The following is a 14,579-nucleotide window of genomic DNA, read 5'->3' as shown; positions in this document are numbered from 1 at the left end:
TTTAAGTCTATAAAACTTATTTATTTTAATTAATTTTTTATAATTATATGATTAAATCGTAAAATTAAAAATTCAAACCATTTTGAATGATCAACCGATTATATAGTGCAAATTGGTGCTTATACACTGCAACTGTTTATCACTTTTAATTCTGGTGATATATCTAGTTGCTGCATCGTATTCCAGCTCAGCAACACGCACATTGTGCGTGTCCATGTCATCATCACACACACGCTATATATGTTATTTGTTAGAAGCAGTTACTGATTTGTAGTATAAATAAATAACATTTGTTAATTTCTCCTTCAAGTTGTGTAATTACAAACTTTAATCAATATAGAGTTTTAATCTTTGGTTTTAAATTCTCATACATGGTTAACCATTTTTAAATTTTGAAAATTATAATAGTATGAACCAGTTTGCAAGTAAAGTTTAAAGACCGGTTAACCAGTCCATATCTACCCGTAGATTCTGTCGATACAGTCCTGCATTTATAGTTAATTTAGTTAGTTTGTCTATTTTTTATATTATTTTGTTTTTAATGTTTTTAATTGCCACTAACTTGTATCACCGAATAAAAGAAAACAATAAGAGATCAACATGAAACCAAGTGGTGCAATAAAAAAGGTAATATTAGGGCTGAAATCTTCAACTAAAATATAAAACAATTCAAAACCTTACCTACCAGTTTCGCTCATTATTTAAAGTGTTGATTTATTTTTTTGTTATTTGACATTGCTATTTGCATTTAATTTTAAATTCTTAAGATGACCTAAATATGAATACATGCAATAAGGTAGATAAAGTATTCTTTTTACAGGTTGGAGCATAAGTTATACGATAAAAGTTAACTTTATTATACCACATTCTTTATTAAAAGGATTAATTACAAATTAATACATAAAATTTATCCTGATTTGCAATTAGAATACGGATTTTAAAATTTGGCAAATTTGTACACCGGCTTTTATTTTTGACAAATTGGTACACCGAACTAGAAAAACACTAACATCAACATTGTAATATACATCCACGTGTTGCATGATTTGATCGGCTACCAATTTACCAAAAACTGAAAAATTGATGTACCAGTTTGACAAGTTTTAAATTTCATGTTGTAATTGCAAATCAAGAGAAAATTCGTGTATTAATACAATTAATCCTTACGAAAATGATAAAGTGTTATCTGAATAAATTTATTAAAACATTATAGTTACCAATGGTATAAAATTTATGTTAGATTATATTTATTTTTGTAATTGAATATATGACATTTAATTAATTTTTTAAGATTTATATTTTAAGAAAAGTAAAAAAATTAGTAAAAGTTAGTTGAAATTAGCAAAATATCATAAAAATTTAAAATTATTAGATTATTAATTCTATCCATTGATGACTAAATTGTGATTATAACCCCATGAAAAAGATTTAAATTTATTAAAAAAGATAAACTAATAATATCTAAACTTTTTGAATCTACTATATTGCTCAGAATCTATATTTGCTTGAATTTTGCTATCATGTTAGAAAAATAATGATAATATGGTGTAAATAATATATGTCCTGCGTGACAATAAAATAACAAGAGCATATTAGTATAAAATTCTCTGTATACATTATAAATAACACTTTAGTTTTGATGTTTGAAAATTAAAGGATATTCTTTCTGTCCATTTTTGTTTTAGTTAATTGAGCCAAATGTTTAATTTTTTTTTAAAAAAGCAGTATGGTTTCTTATATTTATTTACGTCAACGATTTTGTTTTTCATGTTTGAAAATTAATTTATCTTCAAATTTTTTAACTCAGTCAACGAACACCAAATATGGACTAAGAAACTAAACTATTGATGGAAACAAAAAATAGAGGACTATAATTATTTGATTTTTAAACATGAGGGATTAAAGTGTGAATTATGACATATGTTGGGAATTTTAAAATACTTAACTCAAACAATAAATTATATCCAAAATATTAAAATTTAATTTCCGCCTTTCAGTAGTCCGGTTATGAGAAAATGGATAAAAGCACTCATTTGATATAAATTTAAGGCTTAATGGCGTAAAAAATCATAAACTTTAGCGTGTTTTGCAAATTTAACATAAACTTTTAATTTTGACAAATTAATACACAAACTTTTGATTTTTTGCAATTTTAGCACCGATCAATTTTCTTTCAAAAAAATAGAGAAAAATGCTGATGTGGACGCCGGAATAATGGTTATTCCGGTGTACACATCAGCATTTTTTTCACGAAAAATTGATCGGTGCTAAAATCGCCAAAAATCAAAAGTTTGTGTATTAAATTGCCAAAATTAAAAATTTATGTTAAATTTGCAAAACACGATAAAGTTTGTGATTTTTTACGCAATTAAGCCAAAATTTAAAAAGAAGTAGCAAATTAAAAAAATGAAAGTTTAGGCATTAAAATTGCAGATTCAGAAAAGTTTAGAAACTAGTGGTAGAAGTTTTCCAAAATTATTCAGTCATTAGGCCTAAAGTATTATTAGCGACGAATTTTACTTTTCGCCGGATTCTTGTTTCCACTGTTATGGCTAAATCTTTAATTTAAAATCTTTTAAAAAAATTGACTCGTTTTGATTTTCAAATAGATTCTCGCAAAACGCTACCGTTCGGGTGACTCACTGACTCAAACCCTAACCAAGAAATGGCGACACTACCGGCGGGAGCAAACTTCGACGGAAATCCTCCAGCGCCGGCACCGCCGCAGCAACCTGGGACGGATATGACGGGAATATGCTTTCGAGACCAGCTATGGATGAACACATACCCACTTGATCGAAACCTAGTATTCGATTACTTCGCACTGTCCCCTTTCTATGATCGGACTTGTAATAATGAGCTGCTCCGATTGCAATCTATTCACCCCCTCGATCTCTCTCATCTCTCGTAAGTATGTGTTAATTTCTGAAATTTTAGTGAGAGATAATTTAAAAGTTTAAATTTTGAGTTTGTTTTTAAACTGGGATTAATGATACTTATGGCTAAATTATTTAGAACTATTAGAGTTATTTATTCATTTATTTATTGTTTTTGTTTTGAAGGAAAATGATAGGCATAGAATACATGCTGAATGAAGTAATTGAGCCGAATTTGTTTGTTTTTCGTAAGCAGAAGAGGGATAGTCCGGAGAAAGTTACACCAATGCTCACTTACTATGTTTTGGATGGTTCAATTTACCAAGCGCCGCAGCTTTGTAATGTCTTTGCAGCCCGAATTGTAAGTTAATTCTGTCGGTTTTGCTGGAAACAACCTTAGTCTAGACTTGGCTGAGGTCCGTGTAGGAAGGAACAACTCGAGAATGAATACCATGTTGATGGAAAATTAAGTCTTTAAACTCTTTTAGGAGGAGCAGAACTTTAATGTACTCATTGCGTCAAATGTAGTGCGTCTAGAGGATAAAGTAAATGTACAATGAAAGAAATATTGGGAAGTAGAATATTGGGTTGGATGATTATTTATAGTATTAGTGAAGTTAACGCTATAAGTCTCAATGCACATATTCGAGCATTGTGTAGGAGGGGTTAACATGCTAATTACATGTGTTCGGTAATTAGTGGTTTTCATATTGATGTACCTGTTTGCGCATTATATTTATGATATTTGACTATAGTTTTCATGTGACAGGGACGGGCTCTGTATCATATATCGAAGGCTTTTACTACTGCTGCCTCAAAGCTGGAAAAGATTGGATATGGTATTCAAGCTCTAAGCTTAACTTAGCTCATCATAGTTATATATGTGAGCAGTTGTTTATTTCGAAGAGTGCAGCTTTGTTACTTTCGTTAGTGTAAAACCCGGGAATTCAGTGCCTTTGTTGTTGGAAATTCTAAAAGATTGAGATCAAGGTTTAATGGTTGCATCTTCAAGAGATTTGGTTTTGGTGCATGATTTACTAATAACATTTTAGTCATTTACGGTCTCACCAGATTGTATGGTAAAGTAATAGAGACTTTAGTAGACTCAAAATAATTGATATTCCATAACAGATTTTTCAAACTACTTGAGAAGATTAAGTTTGCTTTTAACCAATATTATGTTGCTCCCCTGTTCATTCCTGAAAGTTATTACTGAATCTGCTATTTGTTCTATTTTGCTAAAAGTTGGAGTAGGAGGTATAAGAGAAAGCTTGAGCCACACACCTTTGATGATTCCCTGGTTCCTTTGTTTATTTCTTATGAAAAACATAAAACAAATGGGATTGAGTCTCATCACTTCACTGTAAATGGACTAAATGCTATGGAATATCATCTTGCGCTCTGTATGTCTGTATTTCTTACTGTTAAGGATCCCATAATAAGTACATCAATATCGGTTAAGTTTGTTAATTTGATCCTTACACCTCTCTGATGCAGTTGATGAAGATGAAGCTGTACCTTCTGAATCAAAAGTTTCTAAAGAGGTGATCGATTTCAAGGAAGTTAAGCGATTTGATCATATTCTTGCTGCCATACATCGCAAGGTAACTTATCATTCGTTTTATTGCAGTAAATGTTCCTATCTTTTTCAGATGATTCTAATCTATATTTTGAGTATACTTGATCATCTTAAGGACCACTTTTGGTTAATTATTATTATAATCTGATTTGCAGAGTTTGCTTATTAATTTTCCTTTTCATGCATACTATTGCCAGTGTATGACAATTGGATTAATGGATCTTATTCTTATGTGTTGTTACTGCGGAATGCTCTAACCCTGCAGGACTCTGTTTGTATATCAGATTATAGAAAACTTGGAAAGATATGAATTTACGGATAAATTTTATCTTGTCTCTTTATAAATGTGAAGAGGGTTTTGTTATTTAGTTGATTCGGGTATCAATTTGCAGTTACCGGCAGCGCCTCCACCACCTCCATTTCCAGAAGGCTATGTACCGCCTGCAACTGCAGAAGCAGATAAAGGTTCTGAAACTCAACAAGGGGGAGAGTCACAACCTGCTTCTGTTGATCCAATCATCGATCAAGGTCCTGCAAAAAGAATTAAGTTTTGAAGTTCGAAGACCATAGGAGCATAACTTTATTGCTGTAATTGATACTAATACGCCAAAACCATCACTTTATTGTATGGCACAAACTAACGTACTAAATTTGTAACCTCTAGTATTTAAGAATTTGAGTATAACTATTTTATTTACTTTTAATAAGTCTATATTATATTTATATATATTCTCGAAGTACTATTCAACTCAAACTTACAAATTCAACTCCTTGTAAAGGATTTTGTGTGGCTGTAATTGTTAGGCAAGTGTAGATTTTTTTTTCCTTTTCACTGCTACTTGTTTAGTTATTGAAAGTGACTTATCCTGGTGGGGGTGCAGCTGATCCAAGTGAAGCCGAAAATGTGTTGACAAATAAAAATTAGTTAACTTTTAGTATAAATTAAATTGAAAAATCAACCAAATTAAACAATAAAATTCAATTTGATTTAAACATAGAATTACATAAATTTAAAATTTACTTTAATTTGATATAATCCCTGGTTAGCATTGCTCGTTCATGTCAAATAATAAAGTCTTGAAACTTTATCATAAAATATAGATTTTTTTAATATTATATAATATGAATAAAGGGTAAACGCGTTCCCCGAACTTGTAACACAGGGTCATTTAATCCGGTTTTAATTTGTTGGAGCAACTAACCCAAAAACTTTTCATTTTTGGATCAGATAACCTCATAATTTATATTTTTATTGCAAAAATAAATTTAGGATAATTTTATCGCAACAATTAGGGAAATTTTTAATTCCTATTTCGCATTCCTCACCTCCGATTTGTATTTTACACGTCTCTAAAATATAATTATAGGGTTATCTGACCCAAAAATGAAGAGTTCTGGGGTTAGTTGCTCAAACAAATAAAAATTGGGTTAAATAATTCTGTATCACAAATTTAGGGGGTGCGTTAATTCTTTATATATATATATATATATATATATATATATATATGTTAGCTGTGTTTTCAAATTCAATACTATATTTTTAGAATGCTTTTTGGAGAATAAAGATATTTAATTTTATTTATAATAGTATAAAGTAAATAGAGGTAGTGTAATAAATAAATTTTAATATAAAAAAATATTTTTTAGAAACATACATTTGTAGGACTTAAATGCTTTATAAAATTAGTTTCTAATTTTTATAAAAGTGAATCAACTTGGTATTATTTACGCATATTATTGTTATTATCATTGTCAGTATAATAGTAAAATTTTAATTGATACATGTCCATTTTAATATTGTTAGTACATCAGCTATTGCAAAATAGTTAAAATTATTTTTGTATTATATTTTTATAAAACTACAATAATAATTCGAAAATAAAACTATATTTAAATTTAAAATATTACATTTTGGTATGATTCTTTTTTTTTTTAATAAAAAACGAGCTAATAAAAATGCGTAGAAATGAAAATAAAGTATGATAAAGGGATATTTTACGTGTAAATAAAACATTTTTCGTATTATATATTTTTGATAATTATATCAATGAAGATTATTAATGAAAAAAATTATAGCGTCATAGTCAACAGTTACAGTATCACGTTACTACCTTTAAAAGGCAATAGCAACACGTGCAGCCTACCTTAACACGTGTGGGTGAAAATATCCGTCACTGTACTGTAACGTGTTACCACGTGGCATAATGTGATCTGTTCCTTCGCCAGGTGGTGTGGCATTAGATGACTGGAGACTGAACATAGAAATTTAGTAACTGCCCGACAAAGCTTGACATGATGCCACGTCATTGGGACCCACGTGCTGTACGTTGATTATGCTCTCCAGCCCAAAGCTGACTCAGTCATGACTGTGAAGATATGATCTTTGTGGGACCATACTTCTTAAAACAAGTACTAACCATGAAAAATATCTCCTAACTCAATTTTATAATAAAAAATAAATCTTTACCTAACTTCTCCAAAAAAAACTTGAGCCAAGTGTTCCAAATTTCAATTATGCACCATTTTACAAAAACCTAATTTTAACCATCACTTAAATTTTTCCAACACATTAGATAATCAATACATATCATAGTATTTTTTTAACCCAAAACTCAATATGCTAAGTGCTCTGTCAAAAGAAGAAAAACATAAAATGTGATTTTGACAATATTATTAATAAATTCATAGTATTTTTTTAACCAAAAATTCAATATGCTAAGCACTTTTTTTTTTGGTAAGCCCATCCGGTTTCCAAGGCTTCGCCCTGACTAATCCGGATCCGACCCGCGTCGCGCACCTGGCATGGTGGGTGAGTCTACCAGTGGGAATTTTCTGCATTCACAAGGACTCGAACCCGAGACCTTGCTTAAGCGATATCAAGCCGATTACCACTTGAACCAACCCCCATTGGTATATGCTAAGCACTTTGTCAAAAGAAGAAAAGTATAATAGAACGTTACAGTATATCCTTTTTAATGAAGATAAGGAGCATATCCCTATTGTCCATATTAGCATAGTCTGAATTCTAATCCAAAAGAGAGATACTTTTTTTTATTTAAGAGATTATTAAAGAGTTAATTATAAAAGATAAGTACAATTAAAAGAGAATGTGATGAAAAAAAATAGATTCAATGGTGTTAAAAAGTTATGTTTAAAATTCTATTCAATTTTTTAAATTATAAATTTAATCTAATTTTGTCAATTCCTAAAAATATATTTAATTTTTTAATAAAATTAATTTATTCCAATCATATGACATTCTAATTGACAACTTTTTTTTTCTTTCTAAATTTTCATAAAAAAATATAATTTCAACGTCATGTAGCACAATGAAATTAGTTTTGTCAAATTGAATAGTTTACCGGCTAATTGATTAAATCTAAACAGATTTACAACTCTTAAAACATTTGGATCAAATTTTAAAGAACCAAAAGATATTGACATTTTAACATGATTAAACTAAAAAATTAATAATAATATTTTGTATTAAAATAATGGTCCAAAAATATAAAATAATAAGTGAAAAAATATATTATATTTTTAAGCACTATATATATTTATGATGAATTAGTTTATAATTACAAAAATCCTAATTTGTTTCAAAAACATATAAAAAAATACATAATTTAATTAGTGAGAATATTTTTTAAAATAAAATAATTTATGATAAAGAAAAAGATGAGTAGTCATGCATCTGTGTCTATGTGCGGGCGTCTGGATGAGCAGGTTGCCAACTTGCATGGGACTCTTCGCCATCTCTTCTTCTCTGTTTGCTACCTGTCGTACGCATAATCATTTTATAATGTAATCTATTTGAATAGAAATAAATAAAAATAATATAGAAAGTTTGATAAATATCCGATAAGGCCATAAGGTATATAATAAGAAACAAAGTTTAGATTTTCTGGTAAGGACTCAGCTTCTACGAATTCTCAGTCAAGGACTTCCGGCCAATTATATATAACCTTCATTTTTCCTTCACAATGCAACCACCACCACCTCTTCATCATTGTTTTCTCTTCATTTTCCACATTTTTGTCCGATTTACCCTTGATTCAGGATGACTATTCTCATTGAGCAGCCACACTTTGGTAATTTTCTTCTTTTTATTCTGAATTAATTTGATTTTTTTAGAGAAAAATTATAGATCTTGATTTTAGTATCAAAATGGCAGTTTTAATGTTCTGATTTATTATTTTTTTTGTTGTTGCAAATTACAGGGGTTGAAGTAGAAGAAAAGAAGACTCCTATTGATGAGACGGAATTAGCACTGATTAATGGTGGTTTTGTGATGCCACAAGCAAATTCTTTTGGCCAAACTTTTAGGTTACTTTCTATTTTGATTATATTTTTCTAGATCTCCATTTCTGGATAAAAATAAAAACTAATCAGAAAATTGCAATAATTTCATTGTAGTTGGCCCAAAGTTTGATAAAATTAGCTAATTAAAAGTAATCATTTGTCTGTTGTGGGACAATAAAAAATAAAGAAATCAAAATTAGTAAGGATACTAAAAATATCATAAGCTTTCTCTTTGGTTTGATTAATTTTGGCACATGATCAAATTGTGCTTATGAGCTAGGTAGCACGGAAAGTTCCCCCAATGTTTTCCGTTTCGGAAACTAGCCGGACATTGTTTTTTCAGACACGAAACTTCAGTTTTAACATAAAAAACCTTAAAACTAACGTAGTTTCGCGTGTCTGTGTCTAAGTGTCCTGTTTTTTTTTGTCCGTGCTACCTAGCCTATGAGCTATAAAAATATTGCATCAAGTCATAATGATTTAATATTTTCCCTGTTTGTATGCTTAATTATGGAAGATTAATTAAGGATTTAAAAATGGTTTAATTGTTGATTGCAGAGATTATGATGCTGAAGGTGAGAGACAACCAGGTGTGGAGAATTTCTACAGGATCAATCATATTAGCCAAACCTATGACTTTGTAAGCTTAATTACTTATCTAAAAGAATTATAGTCTTAATATTTACAGAAAATTAATTAGACTATTTTGTAATTACTAAACACTTATTTTGAAAAATAATGTAATTTTTCAGGTGAAAAAAATGAGAGAAGAGTATGGAAAAGTGAATAGGGTGGAGATGAGCATATGGGAATGCTGTGAGCTTCTGAATGAAGTTGTGGATGAGAGTGATCCTGATTTGGATGAACCTCAAATTGAGCATTTATTGCAAACTGCTGAAGCCATTCGAAAGGATTATCCCAATGAAGATTGGCTGCACCTCACTGGCCTAATTCATGGTAATACATTTTTTTAAGAGTTAAATCTATTCAAAGCAACTCGCTAACTATTCGACTTGGAGAGAAAATTGAGTCGAATTCAATCTCGAGCTAATTTGCGAACTGAGTCTGAGTACTCAGACTCAAGAAGCTTGCTCGCGAGGTTAATTGAATTAAGATAATTTATCAGTTTATTCTTAATACTTATATATATATTTACACTACACTTATACCTTAGATAAAGACCTAATGACCGAAAAGTAAAAAAAAAATGTAATTGTAACCCAAAAAATATATTTTGAATTTTAACCTAGCAAGTGGGCTAAAATTTTCAAGTGGGCTAAAATTGTAATCATATAAAGTTTTGGTTAGAATTAAAAATAGGGAGAAAAAGTGTCTATGGATTTCATGTCGGTACAATATGTTTGACAGTATGGAGGCCATGTGAGATTGAAAACATGCTATTAAATTGATTGGGGGAAATTGGCTAAATTGCTGTGGACATTTAAAATTGGACTAAAATTATAATGTTTTAATTCTTTCGTTAGAATACAAAAAGTTGAAAATCCATTAGGCCTATGCATGAATAAAAACGTTGGATTGAGTCGAGTTGAATCGGATTCGAGTATTTTATATGCCGTAAAATCTAGTTGTAATTATAAATAATTAAGTCGAGGGAAGCCGAACCCGAATATCTCATTATCACCTCGAGATCGAATCCGAGATCTGAAAGTTAAGGTGGATTGAGATCCATTAAAGAAATGAACAAAAAGTCAACTGATTTGTGTTATTTTTGTGTTGGATTTAGATCTTGGAAAGGTGCTTCTTCTTCCAAGCTTTGGTGATCTTCCTCAGTGGGCTGTTGTAGGTGACACTTACCCTGTCGGATGTGCTTTCGACCAATCAATTGTCCATCACAAGGTCTCATGAATCTCACTTTCCTAAGACATGATTATGTGCGATTTCCTTCAAGTTTTAACATAAATAAATGTATTGACTTTGCAGTATTTCAAGGAAAATCCTGACTATAATAATCCTACTTACAACACCAAATATGGAGTTTATTCCGAAGGTTGTGGATTAGACAATGTTATGATGTCATGGGGACATGACGATTACATGTATCTGGTAATTAATTAATCAATTAATTGTAAAAGATATGCATATTTTTTTCTTTGATCTAGTAAATGTATTTGTTTTTATTGATTATATTATTTTACGAGATACCGACATTTTTTTACTTATAGGTGGCCAAGAAAAATAAGACAACTCTGCCTTCAGCAGCTCTATTTATCATCAGATACCATTCATTCTATGGTATAACTAAGTTTATATTTATAAATATCAGCTACATTATATTAATTTTATTTTCGTTTCCGTTTATAAATTTTTTTTGTAAAAAGTGTCATTTCGCTATTTCTAGTTTCATTGTTGCGCTGTTCATTTAAAGTTTATTGTGTTCCAGCATTACATAAGTCAAGGGAATACAAACACTTGATGAATGAAGAGGATATTGAAAATCTGAAATGGCTAGAAGTATTCAAGTGAGTTTTATTTGCTTAACCTTAAATTAGTCATGTTTGAACTTAATGATGATTTTAATTTTGTTTGTCTGACTCTTACAATGCAGCAAATACGACCTGTACAGCAAGAGCAAAGTCCGGATCGATGTCGAAAAAGTCAAGCCATACTATTTATCCCTAATTGAAAAGGTAAAACTATTTCTGAGTTTTTTCTATGTTATTATTCAATCTCGAACTGTAATCTTGATTGTTTATTGTTGGTTCATATGATGTTGCAGTATTTTCCAGAAAAGCTGAAATGGTAAATCTTGAAGAATAAGAAGATAAAGAATTGCTTAATTACTGCATGAAATTCAGAAAATTACTGCAGTATTTCTCTTTAGAAAAGTCTTCTACAAATAGTGTCAGTGATTATATGTAGCTTTCATACATCTAGTTATGGCCTGAGTTGTTTTGTTCAAACTAATAAAAATGATCAAGTTCGTTTGTTTAGTTGAAAGCAATGTTGTTAAACTCGTTTGATTCACGAGTAGACTCGTAAAACAAGCTGATAGAATCAAATTTATGGTTTTCGATTCTGAATCGTGCCTCGGTTGATCTAAATGATTCTGTGAAAGTTGGAAAGGAATTTAAAGAAAAAATTTTGATCTGAATTAATTATAAGTTAAATTGCAAAAACTACAATAACTGTCTACAATAAGTTAGAACTAGTCAACAACAGCAAGGTTCTGATACTCTTCTCCAGAGATGGCAGCTTCCATAATGGATAAAGGCGTCATTTCGCCTTCTCTATCCAAGAACAGCTTCATCAAATTCTTCGAAAATCCGCTCACCAATGCCGTGCCGTTTTGTGTAGCGATTACCGGTGTAGCCTTCGAATTTCTCAGGTTCCAGAACACTATCTCAGGTATCACTTTTTGGTACCCTTTCTCTCTAAAATTCCTCACTATAACTTGATAGTTAGTTTCATTGCCATTTGATGATTCTCTACTAAAATCCATGTCACTAAACACAAAAACCGTCTTAATCATTTCATCTTCCTTCAATTTCCCCTCCACAGCAACTTTCAGGATCAGATCAAACACTTTCTGAAAATTGCAGTCCGAGTCGATATTGATTTTCCTCACAAACTCTATCTTTTCGAAGAGGGTTTTTCCTTGGATGACTTGAAGTTTTGGATTATCACTGAAAGTGATAATCTTTCCTTTCCATGGCTTGTCGCTTAGCTCGGAAATTAGCAAGCCTAACGCTATCGACGCTTCCATCGGAGTCCCTATCATTTCACTGGACACATCACAAATAGCTATACAATTTTTCAACTTTCTCATAGTCCCATCCTCGGATGATGGCTTCTTCTTCTTGTTCTTCCATTGCAATTCCGCTACTTGCCCGCCATCGTCGTCATTCAAAGATGAAATTATTTCGTGAGGAAGCAACGCATCAGCTGCGATTTTCGCCTTATTCGATTTCACATCCTTCAAGTAGTTAGAAAAACGCTTGAAATTATGTTTCAAGAATCTCTCCTTGTAAAGCTTCATCGCAACAGAAGAAACTCTGTTGTATGGAATCTCACTCCATTTGTTAGCACCAATGTAGACCTCTGGCAATTCAAGAACTTTCCGCAACGGCACCAAAACCTCCTTTCGTAGCCGATCACGAATCCTGTAAGCGTAATGTGATTCCTCAACACCTTCATATTCACAATAGGATTCTCTCGGAAAGAGATTCCTCGCAATACTTTCGCATAACAAAATAGATCGATCAAACGAAGAATCAAGAGACGGGCACCATTTAGCGGCGAGGCTTATGTTTCTGATATCTCCGGACTTCAAATGCGCCATATCAGCTTTCAATAAACCAGCAAAAAAATCAGAAATTCTTTGGTATAAATACCGAAAATCCGGATCTTGATTGAATTTCTTATAAACTTTCTTAGCCATATCAACCCTTCTCTGATTCCTCAATTTACTAGCTTTCTCCTTCTCAATCTGATTCCTTTTCACAGAATTAGCTATTCTGATCTCTCGAGTGACACTCAGCTTCGTTCGGTTCAATCCCTTCGCCTTCTGAAAGGGACCTTGGCGAGTCCCACCATGTAGCTGCCTCATACGAGTCCCACCATGTATCTGCCTCATCCCCGGGCCGCATCCTTGCGATTTTCGCCTCTGCCAATCCGCTTTCTGTCTCGCGCGCACTTCATGCCCCTCCAAAAGCCTGTAAAGAATCTCAGGCAAATCCTTTAGATACCCGAAACGTGCAATGCAAGAAATATTACACGCCAGTGTTTTCGGATGAAACTGATGCAGCCAGATCAGCGCCCCGTAAAACCCTTCCTTATCGGATTTTCCCGTGCCACGAATACCCCTCAGGTTACAAATAAGTTTCAGGGTCGTTAACGGATTCTTCTCCCAGGCAGAACAGAGTAAATTCTTGATCGAACTGATCGGAGTATCGGGTACGACATGGTAAAAGAAATCCAGGCATGGATTTCCTGATGATTCATAAGTTGGCGATCTTCTTTTGGTTATAGTCATTTCAGGAATCGGCATGGTATCGACTACTGTTTCGTTGAACTTGGCGATCATCAGGTCCATGAACCGGTCTGTGTTGGCCTGAGTGGAATTTTGTTGTGATTTTTTTTGGGTGAGTAGCGTTGGATCGTGAAGCTCTGGTGGCCCGAGAAGAGATGATCTTGCCGCCATTGTTGTGTTGAAGGTTTATGAGATTAGGGTTTTGGGTTAAGGAGTTGAGAATTACAGAGAAAAATCAGGGTGGGGTGATTGGATGTGAATGCGTTGGCAGAATGAGCTATTTATGGGCGAAATTATGCTTGGTGCTCAAGTTTTTTTTTTCAGTTTCTTTTTAAGTAAATTCTACTACATAATAGGGAATATTTTTATTTTTATTATACAAATTGAGACGGATTTTTAATTTTACTATCATTTTATGTTAAATTAATAATTAATATTAAATAGCTGAATAATTTGAAATTTTTAAATAAAAAATTTTAATTTCTTGTTATAAGTTGTTTTTTTTTTACTTTGGAAATGGCCACATAGAACAAAAGTCTAATTAATATAAATCACATTTATATGAAATGAATCTAACATGGTAGCACATGTACTCTGTTCACTCAGATTTTAAATTTAAATAGTTAGACTTCATTTAAAAGAAACATATTCAGAATATGATTAAACTAATAAAGTTTGGTCAAACTTGATACCTACATAAAAATTTAAAACATTTAGTTACAGATTATAATTGATATAATATGAAAAGTAGTATATTTCAGTTCATAATAGATCTTGGCCCACATCAAGAAGTGGGTCCAGTTGCTAGCTAGCCTGTCAAGAACTTGGAGCC

The 14,579-nt window shown here is 31.6% G+C and overlaps 3 protein-coding genes across 3 annotated transcripts; 2 read left to right on the top strand and 1 right to left on the bottom strand.

Moving 5' to 3' along the window:
- Nucleotides 1–2,528: 2,528 nt before the first annotated feature.
- On the top strand, nt 2,529–5,182 carry LOC126680595 (mediator of RNA polymerase II transcription subunit 6). Its single transcript, XM_050375747.2, has 5 exons — nt 2,529–2,907; nt 3,063–3,237; nt 3,646–3,715; nt 4,374–4,480; nt 4,848–5,182. The coding sequence occupies exons 1-5, from the start codon at nt 2,666–2,668 to the stop codon at nt 5,007–5,009; spliced, it is 756 nt and encodes a 251-aa protein (XP_050231704.1). The 5' UTR covers nt 2,529–2,665; the 3' UTR covers nt 5,010–5,182.
- A 3,048-nt stretch (nt 5,183–8,230) lies between these two features.
- LOC126680594 (inositol oxygenase 1-like) lies at nt 8,231–11,715 on the top strand. Its single transcript, XM_050375746.2, has 10 exons — nt 8,231–8,546; nt 8,676–8,781; nt 9,316–9,397; nt 9,510–9,714; nt 10,502–10,614; nt 10,699–10,821; nt 10,941–11,010; nt 11,159–11,237; nt 11,324–11,405; nt 11,495–11,715. Exons 1-10 carry the CDS (start codon nt 8,516–8,518, stop codon nt 11,519–11,521), a joined length of 918 nt encoding a protein of 305 aa, XP_050231703.1. The 5' UTR covers nt 8,231–8,515; the 3' UTR covers nt 11,522–11,715.
- Nucleotides 11,716–11,844: 129 nt separating this feature from the next.
- LOC126680592 (uncharacterized) lies at nt 11,845–14,015 on the bottom strand. The gene has a single exon (XM_050375744.2). The coding sequence runs from the start codon at nt 13,916–13,918 to the stop codon at nt 11,924–11,926; it is 1,995 nt and encodes a 664-aa protein (XP_050231701.1). The 5' UTR covers nt 13,919–14,015; the 3' UTR covers nt 11,845–11,923.
- Between the last annotated feature and the right edge of the window lie 564 nt (nt 14,016–14,579).

This window comes from Mercurialis annua, linkage group LG5 (genome assembly GCF_937616625.2).
Source record: "Mercurialis annua linkage group LG5, ddMerAnnu1.2, whole genome shotgun sequence".
Lineage (NCBI taxonomy): Eukaryota > Viridiplantae > Streptophyta > Magnoliopsida > Malpighiales > Euphorbiaceae > Mercurialis > Mercurialis annua.
Note: the sequence above shows the minus strand (reverse complement) of the source record. Positions and strands in the feature narration are given on the sequence as shown.

What these genes read in the sequence shown, in the direction of transcription:
- LOC126680595 (XM_050375747.2), top strand. Translation starts at nt 2,666, where the DNA reads ATGGCGACACTACCGGCGGGAGCAAACTTCGACGGAAATCCTCCAGCG. An exon ending in GCTGGAAAAGATTGGATATG is followed by an intron (nt 3,716 to 4,373) that starts GTATTCAAGCTC and finishes TCTCTGATGCAG; the next exon opens with TTGATGAAGATGAAGCTGTA. An exon ending in TTGCTGCCATACATCGCAAG is followed by an intron (nt 4,481 to 4,847) that starts GTAACTTATCAT and finishes ATCAATTTGCAG; the next exon opens with TTACCGGCAGCGCCTCCACC.
- LOC126680594 (XM_050375746.2), top strand. Translation starts at nt 8,516, where the DNA reads ATGACTATTCTCATTGAGCAGCCACACTTTG. An exon ending in CCTCACTGGCCTAATTCATG is followed by an intron (nt 9,715 to 10,501) that starts GTAATACATTTT and finishes TGTTGGATTTAG; the next exon opens with ATCTTGGAAAGGTGCTTCTT. An exon ending in ATGACGATTACATGTATCTG is followed by an intron (nt 10,822 to 10,940) that starts GTAATTAATTAA and finishes TTTTACTTATAG; the next exon opens with GTGGCCAAGAAAAATAAGAC.
- LOC126680592 (XM_050375744.2), bottom strand. Translation starts at nt 13,918, where the DNA reads ATGGCGGCAAGATCATCTCTTCTCGGGCCACCAGAGCTTCACGATCCA.